This window comes from Syngnathus leptorhynchus, chromosome 19, assembly GCF_054491065.1.
Source record: "Syngnathus leptorhynchus isolate UIUO chromosome 19, UIUO_Slep, whole genome shotgun sequence".
Lineage (NCBI taxonomy): Eukaryota > Metazoa > Chordata > Actinopteri > Syngnathiformes > Syngnathidae > Syngnathus > Syngnathus leptorhynchus.
In genome coordinates this window covers 7,529,123-7,544,791 of record NC_141213.1, presented here as the reverse complement: position 1 = coordinate 7,544,791, position 15,669 = coordinate 7,529,123, and the positions used below count along the sequence as shown (strand labels likewise).

The following is a 15,669-nucleotide window of genomic DNA, read 5'->3' as shown; positions in this document are numbered from 1 at the left end:
AAAAAGTTTAAGTGAAAGTGAAAAGTGCCACACCCGCCCACAGCCCCACTTTCTGATTGGCTGGTTGATCTGTGACGTCACTCGTACACTCCATTAGGTACAGCGCCATTTTCAAGTGTACCTAATAACAGGCTACTTCATTAGGGAGAATGTGTTTTTTTTTTTTTTTTTTCTTTCCTGGCAAGTGTTTGAAGGGCTGCAGAGAAATACAATTCGCTCGTATACCTTTCTGGTGCTTTGAATGACTGGAAATTATGCAGATTGGGTCATTGTTGCCCATTCTTCCTTGCAGTTGACAAGTGCAATCTAATTGTTGTTGTCACTTGCTGTGACTAAAAATAAATTACAATAATAGAACTCTTAAGTCTGTTTCAATTTTTGGACTTCTTTTAATTGTCACTGAACAGTTGGAATGCAAGCATTCATATTTTGCGTTTTAGTCGCAAACCGTTGCTTGGAAAGATTGATTTTCAATTTTTATTTCTAACCAAAAATATAATACAGCACGACAGATACAAATCAAGAAACGGCTCGTATATTTGTTTTGGATTCCCGGAATTTATCAACGGGAGCATTTGTCATACTGACCAGCAGAGGGCGACACACGGTACACTTTTGCAATCTTATGGTCAAATTCAGGGAATCCGTCGTTGTATTTTTATTTGATTCTCGCTATACATTCTATTTTTCTTTTAGAATAAAAACAATAAAATTAAACCGCTCTTTTACGTTTTTTAACATATATTTAACGATATGATGTAAGGGTAGGCTAATCTTAGTTTTTTTTTCATCACTCATTCTTCTTGGCATAGAAACAAGTGGATGGTTGGAACCCAGCTCTGTCCGAGTCACGTGCCGCATTGCCTCCAGGCCGTCATTTTAAAGCAGAAAGTGTTGTCAACCGACCCAGCTGGTCCAAAAACAAAAAACTGCGCTTAGTGCGCAGGTGTGGAAAGATAGCCAGCCCTTTTCAACACACGAGCAAACGTTTTTCCTGGTGAGCCAGCCTCTGACATGGCAACGGTCCTAGTAACAGTTGCCGAGCAACAACAAGCACCGCTCCCACAGCCAATCAGCTAAAAGGTGACGACATTGTCATCCCTTTTCCAGCCTCGTTCTCGTCTGAGCCCGCGTCGCCCGCCGATTGCAGGCCGACCGACCGCAAAGCCGGCACGACGCGTTTATCGGCAACCACCACGCAATAAAGCGTCGCACCCTCGGCCGAGCAAAAGAAATCAATCGGGCTTTGCATTTGCGAGGCCTCGCAGCGACAAAGTCATAGCTAACAATTGAAGCCTCGTGTTTAACACAGTAAGAGCAAGGAGAAAATGAATGAGCATTTTGGAAATGTATCACTCTGCGTTTTCCTGCATTGGGACTGGAGAACGTCGAAAAAAAGACGGGACGCTTTTGGGCTTTTAATTGACCTTTATTATCAATGAAGGTTAGCGCGAGAGCTTCAAAGTCATATCATTGTCATGTTGCACAGCATAGCACAATGCATCCGGAATACAGAAATACAACAAGCACGTTGCTAGCAGAGCACTTCCTAGCCAGAACAGGACAAGACGCTACTTCTCGTTCTTATTGGCGGTCACGCGCTGTCGACCGGCGATGAACGGATGCGGTAGTATTGCGAGTCGACTTTTTAGCACGTCGCTATTCACGCCGACGCTCGGCAAGGACTGGTCTCATCAGCGTAAAATCATTTGAAAAATAAAGCCGTAATACACGAGGAGAGCAGAAGAGTCGCAGATGTGTTCTTCTTTGTCGCTTGCCTGCTAATCGCTTGCTGGAATTGTTCCAAAATTCGGACGCTCAACTCTACTTAACCGTACAAGTGTATATGTTGGATTCTTTTGAAATATATATACGTATATAGGTATATTTCTCCACATCTGTTCACTCGACAAAAGCTGGCCAGTGGCAGGCACGCAAAGGGTGCATTCAGGTCCGTACCGTTGATTCATCGACTTACTCGAGCATCCCCTGCGAGCCACCGCTCGTACCTAAACGCAATCTTTGGCCACTGGAAGAGGTTTCCTCTATATCTATATGTATTGATGAATGGAGATCTAAAGAGAGACAGCTTGAGGAAGCAGATGAATAAGGGGAGAGGCGAGGCGAGGAGAGGAGAGGCGAGGCGAGGTACGCAGTCAACTCATTGAGGCATGGCTTTGAGGATGGCGTTCACCTCCTCGGCCACGGCCGTCAGCGCAAACTCAAACTGCTCCTGGGTGGGGATGGAAGACAAGAGGCCGCAGCATATGTCAAGAAAGAAAGTATTTGTAGCCACGCAGGTGAGCTAGCCCGGCTTCACTTTTCTTTGTCTTTTGTTGCTTTTCCCCCTCGAGAGCAAAGCAACGGTGTGATTGATGTTGACCCCCTCCCCACAGAGCCGCCGCCGCCGCCGCTGTTTTGCACTCTTTCAGGCTCAGGGGGGAGGAGAACCAGCAGCGTAGGAGTGCGGAGGCCTTTAGATGTGTCAACACACAGCGAGGCCCAAAGGGAGACTCTGTGGATCGATATGCGGCGGCGGCATCACATTTGTCTATTTTTGAAATTGTCAGAAATATCAAGCCATCTGTCTCTCTCTCTCTCTGCCTAGGTTTTGGGTGGCGGGCGATCTTTTAGGGCTAGGCTAGTTGGGCTGGCAGTTCAGCCCTCCCCATCGTCGCTCGGACATGGGGAGCACCCTGAAACGCTGGCCTCCAACCAAAATGGCCAACCTCAGCTTGTTGAGATGCTCATCTCATGAAAGCAAAGCGGCCACGGATGGCCAGCGGCTTCAGTGCAAAAGGGCTTTAAGGTCAGACTTTTGGTGGGATGGATCTCGTCAACTTTACTTGGAAAATAACTTCAAAGCTATTTGCACATTGCCATATAAGAGTAAAAGCAACTTTTTGGGCTTATTCGCTCACTGTTAGAGCCCCCCCCCAAATTCTTGCTGGCATCCAATATCGCTTTCTTTGTATCAGACAATAGAGACGTGTTTTCTTTTCATCTGCCCCCCCCCTCCCTCCCCACTAGCACTTGAGCTCAAAGGCTTGGAAGAGGCGGGCCGGGCCGGGGGTCTTACCTTTGTGTGGACCATTCCGGCTCTCTGGTCCCTCAAGTGCTCCAGGGTAGCGGCAATATCAATCTCTTTAGCACCTGCAACGCACACGCACAACATTGGAGGCGCTTGAAAGCAAGCGGGCTAATCCAGCTCGCATCTGTCCGTCTCCTCTTTTTACAATTGTAAATGATTGCATTCATCGCACAAAAGTTTTGGACGGCGGCCCGCCGACGCGCGCGTCTTGATCAAATATGCAGGGGGGGGGAAGGGGGGGGGGCGCCATGCTGTCTGCACGACTCGTCGAGCGCCTTTCATCGCCACCGACTACGAGGGACACTCCAAAATCCAGCTGTGGACGTGACCTCTTCTAATGAGCGGCCATTTTGTGGTTGGGGAGAGGGCAAAATTGAGGAGTCAGAGGGCAAGCGCAGCCACGGGGGGGTGTCATGGGGGATTGACCTTTGGGGGCCGGCCGACATCCACAATGGAAGCAAAATCCATTTTGAATGTCATGTCACCATTTTGACAAGGCGCCTCTTCGATCATATTACTGCAGTACTGCCCCCTGGTGTTTGTTTTCTCTAGAGTGCAATATTTTGTACAAAATTATGCCCAGAATTTTTTTCTTGCTGCTTATGGATGTCAACTGTATTAGCAACCAGGACAAACTAAAATGTGGACTATTTAAAAAAATATATATAATCATCTTTTCACCAACAATACTATGTCATCAATCATGTTTCATCCAAGTTGTTTTTCATCAAAAGGTTACGAGTTTAATCTGATGTATTTTTTAGGATATCAATTTAGACTCAGCAATGAAGACTTCTCAGTTGTAATTGCAATTACGAATTCCATTTTTGCCGCCAAGGCTCGGCCCTCGGTCCGTGGAAATGGCAACCCTAAGACAATAACGCGGCTGCTGAAAAATCAAGGGGGAAAAAAAAAGAAGAATAATCCAATGAACACATTGCTTTTATGAAACATTGATGTTGAGAGCGCAAACGAATTCACTTTCATTGGCATGCATGCGCCATCTAAATTCATGCGGCAATTGTGATGCAGGTCGATACGGCGTGACAGCGGCACAAATGACTACTAAATTACTCATGTTCAAATAGCTTGGGTTTTTTTGTCCCCTTGATTTCTCATTTGCGAACCGGGCAAGGGGGGGGGGGGGCTTTTGTTCCCCCTCCGACGCATCACCGAGAGCGAGCCTCTATGGAAAAAAAGCAAAGTGTTGCCATGGCAACGTGAGCAGGGAGTGTAAAAAGCCAAGCGTTTACCTTTTGCCATCCGGTTGAGGACCATGTCAATCAGAATGTAAGTGCCGCTCCTGCCAGCGCCGTCGCTGCGGTGAGACAAACACAAGGAAGGAGGACACACACTTGATTCAGAGACAAACAGATGGACGACGGACACATCCAATGCGTGAATATCATGCTTCAAATTTTTGCCCCATTTTTTTTTTTTGCCTTCATAATCTTGCATGTGTGGTCTGGGAAGGCAATGTCAAAGGGGGGGAGGTGGGGGAGTGTGTGTGTGTGTGTGTATGAGGGGGGGGGGGGAGGCTCTCCACCAGAGGACAAAGGCTTTTAAAATGGTGCACCTCGGGAGCACAGGAGAAGGTTGAGAGACCAGGGGCGGTTTGAAGAACGAGAGAGAGAGAGAGAGAGATAGTGTGTTGAAAAGCCTCCCTTTGTGCCCCCTGGCCATTCAGCGGCGCTGCATGTTAATTGCAAACAAGGCGTGCACGTCTCTTCCAAAAAGGCGCAGGCCAACGGAACAGTTGGGGGGGGCTTCAATAATCCACATTGGGCCGCTACGCATGCATGACTTCACAGCGTAAAAGTGCTCAGGCGGGACATTGGGACAACTTTTTAAGCCTGCCGTGCACTGTCAACATAAGAAACACAAAAGTGGAATTTCCCCATGAATGTTTGTGTCTTTGATGTATGATGAATACTTGCCTGCAGTGAACAATAATCGGGCAAGATCGACCTCGGTAGCACTTGTTAACCTTTCTGGAATAGAAGAAGAGAAAGGGAAAAAAAAAAGAAAGTAGGTTATTGAACAATGATTAAGCGTTAGTGGCTATGAAATATTTTCATTCTTCACAATGATGATCAGGTCTTGACAATCCAGCCAGACATTCTATATTTATTCTTGAAAAAAAAAAAAAAAAAGAATTCACATGATAACATGTGATGACAAAGAGTGCAGCACAAGGATGGCCCAAACGTCCCATGCAAATAAAGCCAGAGGGTCGAGACAGCAAGGAGAGGGGGGCGAGCGAGCGAGCGAGAAGGAGAGAGAGAGTCAGGTTGTGCACAGGCCTGGCTGAGGAGACACAGTTTCCAATGATCACTTTTGTGACTATGCAACTGGGCTCATATTACTAGCTGCAACATCACAAAAATGACACTGGCAACCGCAAAATACGGCCCAAACCTCAACAAAAATACACACACACACACACACACACACACACACACACACACACACACACACACACACACACACACACACACACACACACAGATGGGGGGAAAAAAAAAAAGGCATACAAGCTAATTGGAAGGAGGGCCATAGATAGATCCCCTCCACCTTGCACTAACAAGCACGGGGGGGGGGGGGGGGAGACACACATTTCCATCCCCAAATCTAATGCATCCATTCTCATTTGTTGTCCCTCGGGCGAGGTTATCCGCTCGCTAACAAACGCCAAGCATTTTTAGTCAGGCGCCACTCGTTTAATTGGCTCTTTGAATGAGGTGTTTTCTTCCCAAGCCAAGCCAGGCAGTGCGGGGCTGTTAAATGCTGCTGCATCCAAGGGGGTGGGGGCGCGGGGATAGCAAGGTTATTCGCTTCAAAAGAAAAAATGGAAAAAGAAAGCATCTTCGTTTCATAAAAATCACGTAAAATTAATAATAATAAAAAATCTGTTCAAAATAATGACACACCCCAAACTAGGGGGGATAGAAGAGAAACCAGCAAATGGGAAAAAAGAAGGGAGGGAGGGAGGGAGGGGGTGAATGAGCTGAACGGCCAAGGGGTCAAAGGTGGCCGCGCTACAGTACCTGCGGAAGTCCAAGAGGGTACGCGCCGAGCTGGGGACGCCGCGATCCATCCAGGAGAGGAAATGGAACTGCGTGACGGTGCGCGTCTCGTTGGTGTGCAAGTTCTTCAGGTAGAAGCTCCGGACCAGGAAGTCCTCGCACCAGATGTGCTCGGAAACCAGGTTGACCTGCGTGCGTGCGCGCGCGCGCCGGCCGACGTTAACGCCGCGAGGACAAGGGCGCGCTGAAGTTGAAAAAGACGTACCTCGTAGAAGTGGTAGACGTCGGAGCCCTCGTCCGGCCAGTAGCGGTGACACTGCTTGACGCCGTTCTCCGAGACGGGGGTGAGCATGAGCACCACCACGCAGCCGCTCTCCCACACCATCTGCAGCGGGAGGGAGGGAGGGAGACGCCATTGTTCAAGGCTGACAATATTCCCCATCAAATGGATTTTTTAATCCGGGTCGAGGAGGCATGGTGCAGAAGTGTCATGCGCGCTCGGGAGAAACACGCCCATTCGCCCGCCCATTCGCCCGCCCATTCGCCCGCCCATTCGCCCGCCCATTCGCCCGCCCATTCGCCCGCCCGCCCACGGCGACCGTTAAGGAAAAGAGCACACTACCTTCTTGTTAATGTTTTGAAGCTGGAATAACTCTTTAGAGGCCAAGGAGTCACTGTCTGACATGAATGATTTGCTCCGTTGCCGTATTAGCAGCACATGATTGACTTGTTTTTGCTCAGAAGTGAGAAAAGCCCATTTTCCCACCCTCGGGTTCATGGCCGAGCATCTATAATAGAATGGCAACTGGTACGGAAAAGGAACAAAACAAATACGAAACAATTATCAGGGTTTGATTAGAGCCGCTCAACACCTTTGAATGGAGAAAGAGGGGCGGCTGGGTGGATGCACTTTGCAGTTAAAAGCTAGCAAGCGATTGTCTTGTTAATTAACTGCGAGCCGATTGTCGGCCATGAAAAGTCCCCAAGTTGAGAAAACTTTGACGTCGGACGGCAAAAGGGGCCCGCTGCCGCTGGCTGGCTGGCACCGTGACGGGAGCGTCACGCAACGCTCCGGCTAATGACTACAGTGGGCACACGGGGACGCCGTTTGGCCAGCATTTAGCGCGCAAGCGGACGGAAGGACGGCTGTGTTTAACAGCGGCTCGTGATTGACGGTGCTCCGGGAAAGCCACGGGAATACATTGGCCTGGTTATTTGCAAAGTGCGTTTGTCACTTTGCATCTGCTGCGTCTGCCTTGCCCACCTGACCCGAGGACGCCATTTGTTTCTTTTCAGCGCGGCTGGTTTGGCTAGCGCCAACAATAGGTTCGGCAATTTGTTTGGACGCTTGAGGTTGAATAACGGAGGATTATCTTTCAAATGATAAAGATCATTTATCAAATGAAGTGACTCGATCGTCTGAGAGGATGTCTAGGCGCTACTGTTTTGGTTAGCGACCGAGTCACACATTTGTGGTACAAAGGCGAGATTTGGTTTCCAAAAAACGTGCGGAAGCCAGACTGTTTGTCACTTTGAGAAGCGTGTTCAGCATTATTTAAAGCACGGCGCTCGCTTGATAAAAATACAGTTGAGTCAATATTTCTTTGTAGCGGGAATAATACACGAGAGGCGCGAAGCGGGGCTTGCCGTAAGCCAGATGTCTCCGCCCCGCCACGCCCCACCTGGTTTACGGCTGAAGAAACAAATCAGTTTGAGTGATGGGAAGAGACTCACCTGCCAGAAGTCGGCCACGGTGGAGGGAAGCGGGCCCTGCGAGGCGATGTAAGTGGGGTTGCGAGGGTCATGGTCCATCTGGGAGGGAGAAAAGGCAGTGTCACGCCGTGTTTGGGCTTCAAAGCGCTCACTTTTGAAAGCTTTCCTTGCATCCAAATGAGGCCTCCATACAGGCAGCATCAGTTATGAAAAGAACAAAACAAATCTTGTACACGTCCTTAAACAGAAGAAGGAACATTGTTGTACTTTAGCAAAACGTGTTTGTTTTTTTTCCCATGCTTTCTGGTTAAGATTGCTCCCATGGTTTTTGCTTAGAGGAAGACCGGGGAGGGGCGCCTCCCCCTCGCTGAAATGAAAGGCGAATGCGAGCGCCGCTGTTTGGTTTTGCCAATCTCAAGGACACAGACAGGCTGCTGCCGCTGCTGCCGCCGCTTGAATACTAAAAGGCAAACATGAAAGAGCGGTCCTGCGTTTGCTGCCGTTGTTACGAGGCGATTATGACAAGCGCGAGCGCGCCGGACGGAGGTGGTTCTCTTTCGGCGGGCGCCTTTGACACGATGGATTGGCCCGACGCCTTTCTATCACAAAGAAGTCACCTCACTTGCCTGACTTTGGTGTCGCAGCAAAGTTGCGTGCGCTCGCTCCTTAACTTAACTTCTATGAAGTAGCCGGATTGTTTTTGCCTAATGAAGAGGAAGAAGCCACATTGACAGACATCATTCTCGGTTTTGTCCCTATTGTGGAGTAATTACCCTCCTTTCATCCGCCCTCTCCTCCCTCCCTCCATCCCTGCCGCCCGTGTCCTGCCGCTTCCTCGCCCACTTGCAAAATGTTGCGACGCGCCTCCAACATGAGAGCACCTACAGCATGCATGATTGTTTGTTTGAGAGGGGGATTGAGCTTTTAGCGCAGCTCCCCGGTTTATCTGTTGGTTGGGAAAATTGCGGCTGGGCTGGCTAGTGTATTTGAAATGCATAGCTTCCAGTTGCTTTTGATGCAGGAGCCTCGGGGGAAATCACAAATGTGCTGGAGGTGGGGGAAAGGAAAAAAAAATTAAAATAAAAAAATTAAATAAAATAGCCTCAGCTCTCTCCCGGATACTTTCGGATATATCCAGAGATGTATTTGCTTTTATCTTTTGTTACTTTTGTACAGAAGAAGGGGGAAAAAAAAAAAAAAGGTGATCTCAAAGCACCGATGGATCCACGAGTTGTGCAAAAAAACAAGAAAAAAAACAAGATCAATGCTTTCTCTTAAATCGATGACAAAGCAAACGCAGACAGAGCAGATAGGAGCTGGAAAACACAACGATTGAACCGTACTCACGATCGGACTGGCGTTGATGTAATCGGAGCCGCTGTGGTTATTCTCAGCTTTCAAGGTGATCCTGGAATGATCATCTGTAACAAGGACGCATCATTCATTAGCGGATTTCCCCACACGTCCGAATGGCAAAATGAAATGGAGGAGGAGAAGAAGAAGAGCGCTTTCATCACTCTTTCAGCATCACACGCAAACCTGTCCACCTCCAATAAGAGAAGGTCCCTCAAGCCCTTTATATCGCTGCAAAAATCCAGCACTGGCTGTTCCCGTTTAACGCGTCGCCTTGAGTGACGGCGCCCAAGCTTCTAATCTCGGCCGTTCCGGTCGAGAGTGGGTGTTTGTGTCATGGGTGATTGACAGTTACTCCCCAAAAAAAAAAAAAAAATCAAGCCAACTGCTACTTGGCATCAAGTAATTGGCCCCAACATTTTGGAACACGCCGCAGTAGGAAAATAGACAGATTACAATTGCTAAGGACTCTTTTGTTTGGAGCCACCAACCACCTGAGGCTGACCGAAGGTAAAGAAGCTAGCACTCACACGCTAGCACGGCATGTGAGCGGTTCTTCCTGGCGCTCTGCTCGCTCCGCGCCACGCTGCAGGTGCCTGGTTCCGCCTGGTACGAGCACAGGGCCTCCCACTCGCGCTCCAGACGGTTCTTGTTCTTCAAGTGGTCCTCCATGTACGACTGAAGAGAAAACAACATTTTCAGCTCGGAAGGAGTCGGCAGGTGGCGGCTGATATTTTGAAGGCCAAGAACACAATTAAGAGAGGTTTGTCGGCTGTGGAAATACTCCAGGCGTGTTTCACTGAGGCCTTTACCGCTTGCGCCGCCACTGATAAGATTGTGTGCTTTTAAGCCCTTGCTCCCTCGCTCCCTCGCAGAGGACAAAATTGAATTCGCTTGAGAGACAAAGATGGTAAAAAGAAAAAAAGTGTGTGTGTGTGTGTGTGTGTGTGTGTATACTCCCAAATCAGGGCAAGTCTTGGGGAGCTTAGAGGATGTAGCTGGCAAGGCGAGGCTTTTTTTTCTGCCCCCCTCCCCCTTCTCCCAACGGGGGTTAAATGGTTTAGGCCGCTATTGTGCGGGGCGGAAGATTACAGACTCATAAAGTGATGTCGGGGATCAGCTGGCTGGTACAATGAAAGTGATAGCCACACGCGCTGTCGCTTTATCCCATATTAAAAAGTGCTAAGATGAGCGCCTTAATTGTTTGAGTATGCGCTGTCTGTCAAATGCGAAAGCAGGAATAAAAAGAAACAAAAAAAAAAAACGAACAAACGTCGCATCGATGCTAATCGCAGAGAGGCACAATGGCTAATTAGCCTTACAAATGGAACTAATGATGGGAATCAAAGTTTATTATTAGCTATGCAAACTAGTGCCACCGAGGTCCTAAAATCAAGCGCTGTGATTAATGTCGGGACAGCACAGTGTGTTCCACCTCCACCTTTAATGGCAGTCTCCTAAAATCGAATTGCTCTTCGTGTTGCCCGGAGCTTTTCTTTCACGCAGGAAAAGAATCCATATTTTCTCAGTATTTGCATGTTGTTGAGAAAACCACACGTGTGTGTGTGTGTGTCACGCTTTTTACCCCTCCAAGAACATTTGCAAGAGACATGTAATTCTACTATATTTGGCCACTAGCGGGCAGCACACAATTGTCTTAAACGTTGTGTGTACATTTGAAAGAAAACGAGGAAGCAAGAAGTTTTTTTTTTTTTTTTTGTCTCCCTCCTGCCTGCCTTCGGAATGGTAAAGTACTTCTTTACATGAGTAAAAAAAAATAAAAAAACAAGAAAAAAAAAAAATGGAGCCCTTTTTCCATCACTGCCTGCCTGTCAACTGTCATGTTGTATCCTCTATGCAGCATCACATCTTCCCCCAAGTCCATCTCATTCCATTCAAACGACATCCTGAATTGATTCATATTTCTGCCGGGCTGGGCCGGGCCGGGCCCCCTTATCAAGGCGGCGAGCTCCCGGCGAGAGCGCGGCTTATTCCGCAGACAAGCTTTAGCGAATGAGGGGAGGATTAGGCGTGCCAATCAGGAAGATTTGGGATGGGGGAGGCCCAGATGTCAGGGAAACAATGTCTAATCCCATAAGCAGCTTCGGCCGCTGGGTGAAACAGGGATGAAGGCGGACGGCACTCAACAGGTAACACCAAATTCAAAGATTTATCACGTGATAAAGCACAAGTGGGAAAAGTAGCGCTCTTCTGTGTGACCACGCAAGTGAATCCGGTCATATTTGTTGAATGCAATGAGCTCCAATAATTGCTTAATGGCACCTTGGAGCTGGTGCCGCGCTAAAGGCTGGCTCTTTGGCTGGCGCTGTCCGCGGTGCTGAACCGAGGTACTGAGGTCCTTTCTGAAACTGTGTGGATTTTTTTTTTTTTAACCAAACTTGCAAATGAAAGTAGCAGTGTACATTTTAAACACTTCAAAAAGCAAGAATTAGGATTGTTTTTTGAAAGTGGAGGGAAAACTAGACAGCCATTGTGGCTATTGGGACTGACTCTAGGATGCAAAATAGCAAAGGGTGTGTTGAAGTAGTTCCAAATAAACAACAAGCTGATGACTCAGCACAAAGAGGCTTCCAATTTCACTTTTTTTTTTTTGCAGTGCGAGTGTGAGTTTTGGAACGCTGCGTATTCATCACCAGCCCTCTCCACACGCTCCAAATAGCGACGCCGAGATGAGATGAGATGAGAGGGGCAAATATAAGAAGGCAATCACACACATGGTTTGACGGGAGATGATGGCGGAATGTTAAGGAGAGAGAGACCCTTCCTTGTGAGAGCCAAAACCCAGACATCCCCAAACAATTGGCCTTTCAAAATCAACAGCGCACCCACATAAAAATCCATCATACCAAGTCAATTCTCCATACCACGCAGCGTATGAGAAATTCACGCGCGCTGTGCTCTTTAAAAAAAACAACAACTTTTTTTTATCATTGCTTAACCTACAGCGGGGCTCCCGATATGGACTTTTGAACGAAAGGACAGATGGAGAAGATTAGGCTAATAGTAATAAGAGCGCACCTTGCTCGCTCGCTGGCCTCCAAATGATTCACTGTTGTCGCCGCGTTCAAAGGGGAGACTTGACGAGTGGAAGAAAAGCGGCGGCGCTACAAGCCATTACTCATATTCCTTCTCGCTCATTACAGGCTTCCCCCGCTATATACGCGCGTGTGTGTGTGTGTGTGTGTGTGTGTGTGTATATACGTAATAGGCCGACGTGGCGCGTGATGAATGCGCCCGCCATTAATGGAAACACTGCCAGGCATCCATCCGCCTCTTTATCAAGCTTGTCTCCGACGAGTGACGGGCCGCAAAATTAAAACAATCCATTGTGTGGGAAGGAAATGCTTCTTTCCACCCCAAAAGAAGAATTACAGTCAGCCCAATGAGAAAAGGATATCGAGCACTTCGATGGTCCGCTAAAGCGAAGGAACCACTTTTGCAACATTGTGACACTTGAAAGATCTCATGGCTCACCAGTATCATGTGACCGGTGGAGATGTCCATGTTGGACAGCACGGGCTCCTCGCACCAGGAGGAGGTGCTGCTGCGCGTGGACGGGCTGCCGGCCCCGGGGCCGTCGCTGAACTGGGACGACACGCTGTTGAGGCGCGAGTGGCGGAGGGTCTCCGGACGCTCCGGCGCCCGGACGGCCATACGCTGGCGACACAGCTCCTATCCCAGCACAAACCAAAAAAAAGGCCTGTCACCTAGTACGTACGTACGTACGTACTTTTGTCTTTCATGTGGACGCTACTTAGCCATTTGCACCTGCGTGCAATATGACCGCTTGATGCATTATGCAAGATATTTGCGGATGACGGATTATTTGATGTTATTAGTCTGTACTTTGCTGCCGGAAAAGTGCAACGGCGTAACAAGCAGGGTGCGGTGCTGATTGCGGGATTCTTCAAAAAGAAAAACAATATGGCACTTTTGTCAAACAAATCAGACATTTGAAAGATGGATGAAGGAACCTTTCCCCCAAAACAAAGCAGTGGAGATTATCCATCATTCAAATAACTAGTCAGGAGTGACTGCGATGCATTCATGCACGATATACTGATGGATAGATAGATAGATAGATAGATAGATAGATAGATAGATAGATAGATAGATAGATAGATAGATAGATAGATAGATAGATAGATAGATAGATAGATAGATATCTTTGCTGTGTGTGTGCTTCCCCCTACTTTTATCAAGATTACAACTTTTCAAGTGACTCAGCTTTTTTTTTTTTTTTAGGATCGTGCAGTCAAAATAGGAAGACAGGCCATTTTGAAGATCTATTTGTCAAATTTTTTGTTATTAGTATTCTTGTGTGCCTTCACTCACCATATAATAAAATAAAAAAAAACCAACAACGTAATTTCCCCATTGCCCGAGTAATAAAAGCTTATTCGATTTTATTCTATGTCTGAAACGACGTGTCATTTATCTGTTCAAGTCGCCGCAATCTCTAAAAAGCATCATGTAGCGTTTGGGCCAGACACTTCCTTTCGAATTCATTTCCATGCTGAATAAGAGCTTGGCCTCAGAAAAGGCAGCCAGCACGCGCTATCTACTGCTCTATCAAGGTGATATTTCCCCCATATTTCCGGCACCCTCCTTCCGACACCGTCAAGACTTTACTGATTAGAGTCATGAAGCGGCGCCCCGAGCCTTGGCCTTGGGGCAACATCCGAGTCCACCTCATCGTTTATTCCACTGCCACAGTGTGGGAAGACGAGCCCTTGAATGCAGAGGGGAGATACGAGGGGGGTTTTATGACAACCGGAGAAAACGAGAATCCACACTTACAGCATTTTGGCCACATTTGGACATGGCTTTGCCTGAGCAAGGAAGGTCTGATGGCCAATCCCAAATGCCAGCGACATGCTAACAGTTAGCAACACAGACAAATAAGAAATCTAAAAAAAGAACGGTTACTTTCTTCGATGATTTTATCGGGATGTGGTGTATGACCACGCCAAAATAGCAACAATTAATCGTGGAGAAGAGCAATTGCAAACCCCCAAAATCATCCTTAAATATTGAAACGTCAACTAACACGTTAAATGTGCCCAGCTGAGCCCCACCCTCAATGGTTTCTCTGGCCGCCAAAGGCCTAGGTCACAGTGGCGTCTAACACCTTGGGACAATCCACACTTTTCTCTTTCTTTGACTGATTTATGCTAAGAGTCATTCTCTCTTGTGAAGGTTCAATGATGGAAAGCAGACATTTTCATGCACAACTCAAGGACAATTTAGTGTGATTTCATTTTGAAGTTTAATACATTTGCTTTGAAGAACTTAAGCAGATTTTCTTGCTTTTCTTCTTTTTCAATCTGACCATGACTCCAAAAGAAGTGAATTGAATCGACCTAGTCACGTGTTTTGAGTAGAAAAGGGAATTCAATTGAAAATTGTGGACAAAAATCAGGCTGAGCGTGTGTGTGTGTGTGTGTCTCCAATGGCAGATTAGAGGTGGAAAACGGCGGCTCCCGATTGGCCGACAACCAGCGCAAGAGTGGGCGTCTCCAAACCTGATAGGTTGCCGTGGCATCGCTGCTGGTGTCAGTGGCCAAACCGGAGAGTTTCTCCTTCATGCGCAGGTGGGAGCGCTGGCGCACGCAGAAGAAGATGGCCGACGCGGCCAGCGCCACCAGGATGAAGAGCACGCACAGCACCGACAGAACCACCGGCTGACCCGACTCCACCCGGGTCTCTTTCACCACCGGGATGTGGTTCAGGCTGCCCCTCTGCCGTGGACGCACAAGGGGGGGCAGGGGGTCAAAACAGCACAGCACAGCACAGCACAGCACAGCACAGCACAACACAGCACAACACAACACAACACAGGTAGACAACCTGTGGCCCATTCCAAAAACCTTCTTGGTAGCCAAGATTTCAAGCAGGGGTGGGCACGCAACTGCTTCATATTTAGCCAAATAAAAGCATTTTGCTTGCATTTAAAAAAATAAAGTCGCATTTAACCCGGACATGTCATTATCATTTTCATCCTTCTCTTTTGGAACAAAACTGAGGTTGTCCGGCCGGCTCGGTCCATCAACCTCATTAGCCAGCTCATAATGTGCATTCAGACAAGCCCCCCCAGCCTAGTCCACTAGTGCCTCCCACTACAGATATTCCCAATCCCATTTAGAGCTGGCAAGGCCAGGTCAGGCCGGGCCAGATGCATAGAGGGAGGTCGGCAGCCTAAAGGCTTGCGAGCTTAATTAGCTCCTGGCTGGATTAGCTTGTTGAAGCAAGCAGAAGTATGGATTAAAAAAAAAAGAAAAGATTGTTTAGCCAGGGATTGTGCTTTTTTTCTCGACTAAAAACAGAAGGCAAGTGCACGAGGTTTTAAGATGAACACCGCAGCTGCTTTCATGCCAGTAGCTCGTCATTGTAAACATACAATGCTCGGTGATTTTTGAAAAGGTTAAATAGGCACAGAGCAGACTCAGAGTCAGAATGGACGGA

At 47.8% G+C, this 15,669-nt stretch overlaps 1 protein-coding gene across 1 annotated transcript in view; it reads right to left on the bottom strand.

Moving 5' to 3' along the window:
• Window positions 1-1,367: 1,367 nt before the first annotated feature.
• The window catches only part of ptprn2 (protein tyrosine phosphatase receptor type N2), a 52,527-nt gene continuing 38,225 nt past the window's right edge, over window positions 1,368-15,669 (bottom strand). The window contains exons 12-22 of the mRNA XM_085938961.1: window positions 14,730-14,945; window positions 12,679-12,876; window positions 9,714-9,861; window positions 9,178-9,251; window positions 7,852-7,929; window positions 6,383-6,502; window positions 6,139-6,305; window positions 5,029-5,082; window positions 4,345-4,409; window positions 3,080-3,153; window positions 1,368-2,233 (exon numbers count right to left, since the gene is read on the bottom strand). Of these exons, the coding sequence (XP_085795087.1) occupies window positions 2,162-2,233; window positions 3,080-3,153; window positions 4,345-4,409; window positions 5,029-5,082; window positions 6,139-6,305; window positions 6,383-6,502; window positions 7,852-7,929; window positions 9,178-9,251; window positions 9,714-9,861; window positions 12,679-12,876; window positions 14,730-14,945 (1,266 nt within the window). The 3' untranslated portion in view covers window positions 1,368-2,161. The remainder of the gene's footprint in view (window positions 2,234-3,079; window positions 3,154-4,344; window positions 4,410-5,028; window positions 5,083-6,138; window positions 6,306-6,382; window positions 6,503-7,851; window positions 7,930-9,177; window positions 9,252-9,713; window positions 9,862-12,678; window positions 12,877-14,729; window positions 14,946-15,669) is intronic.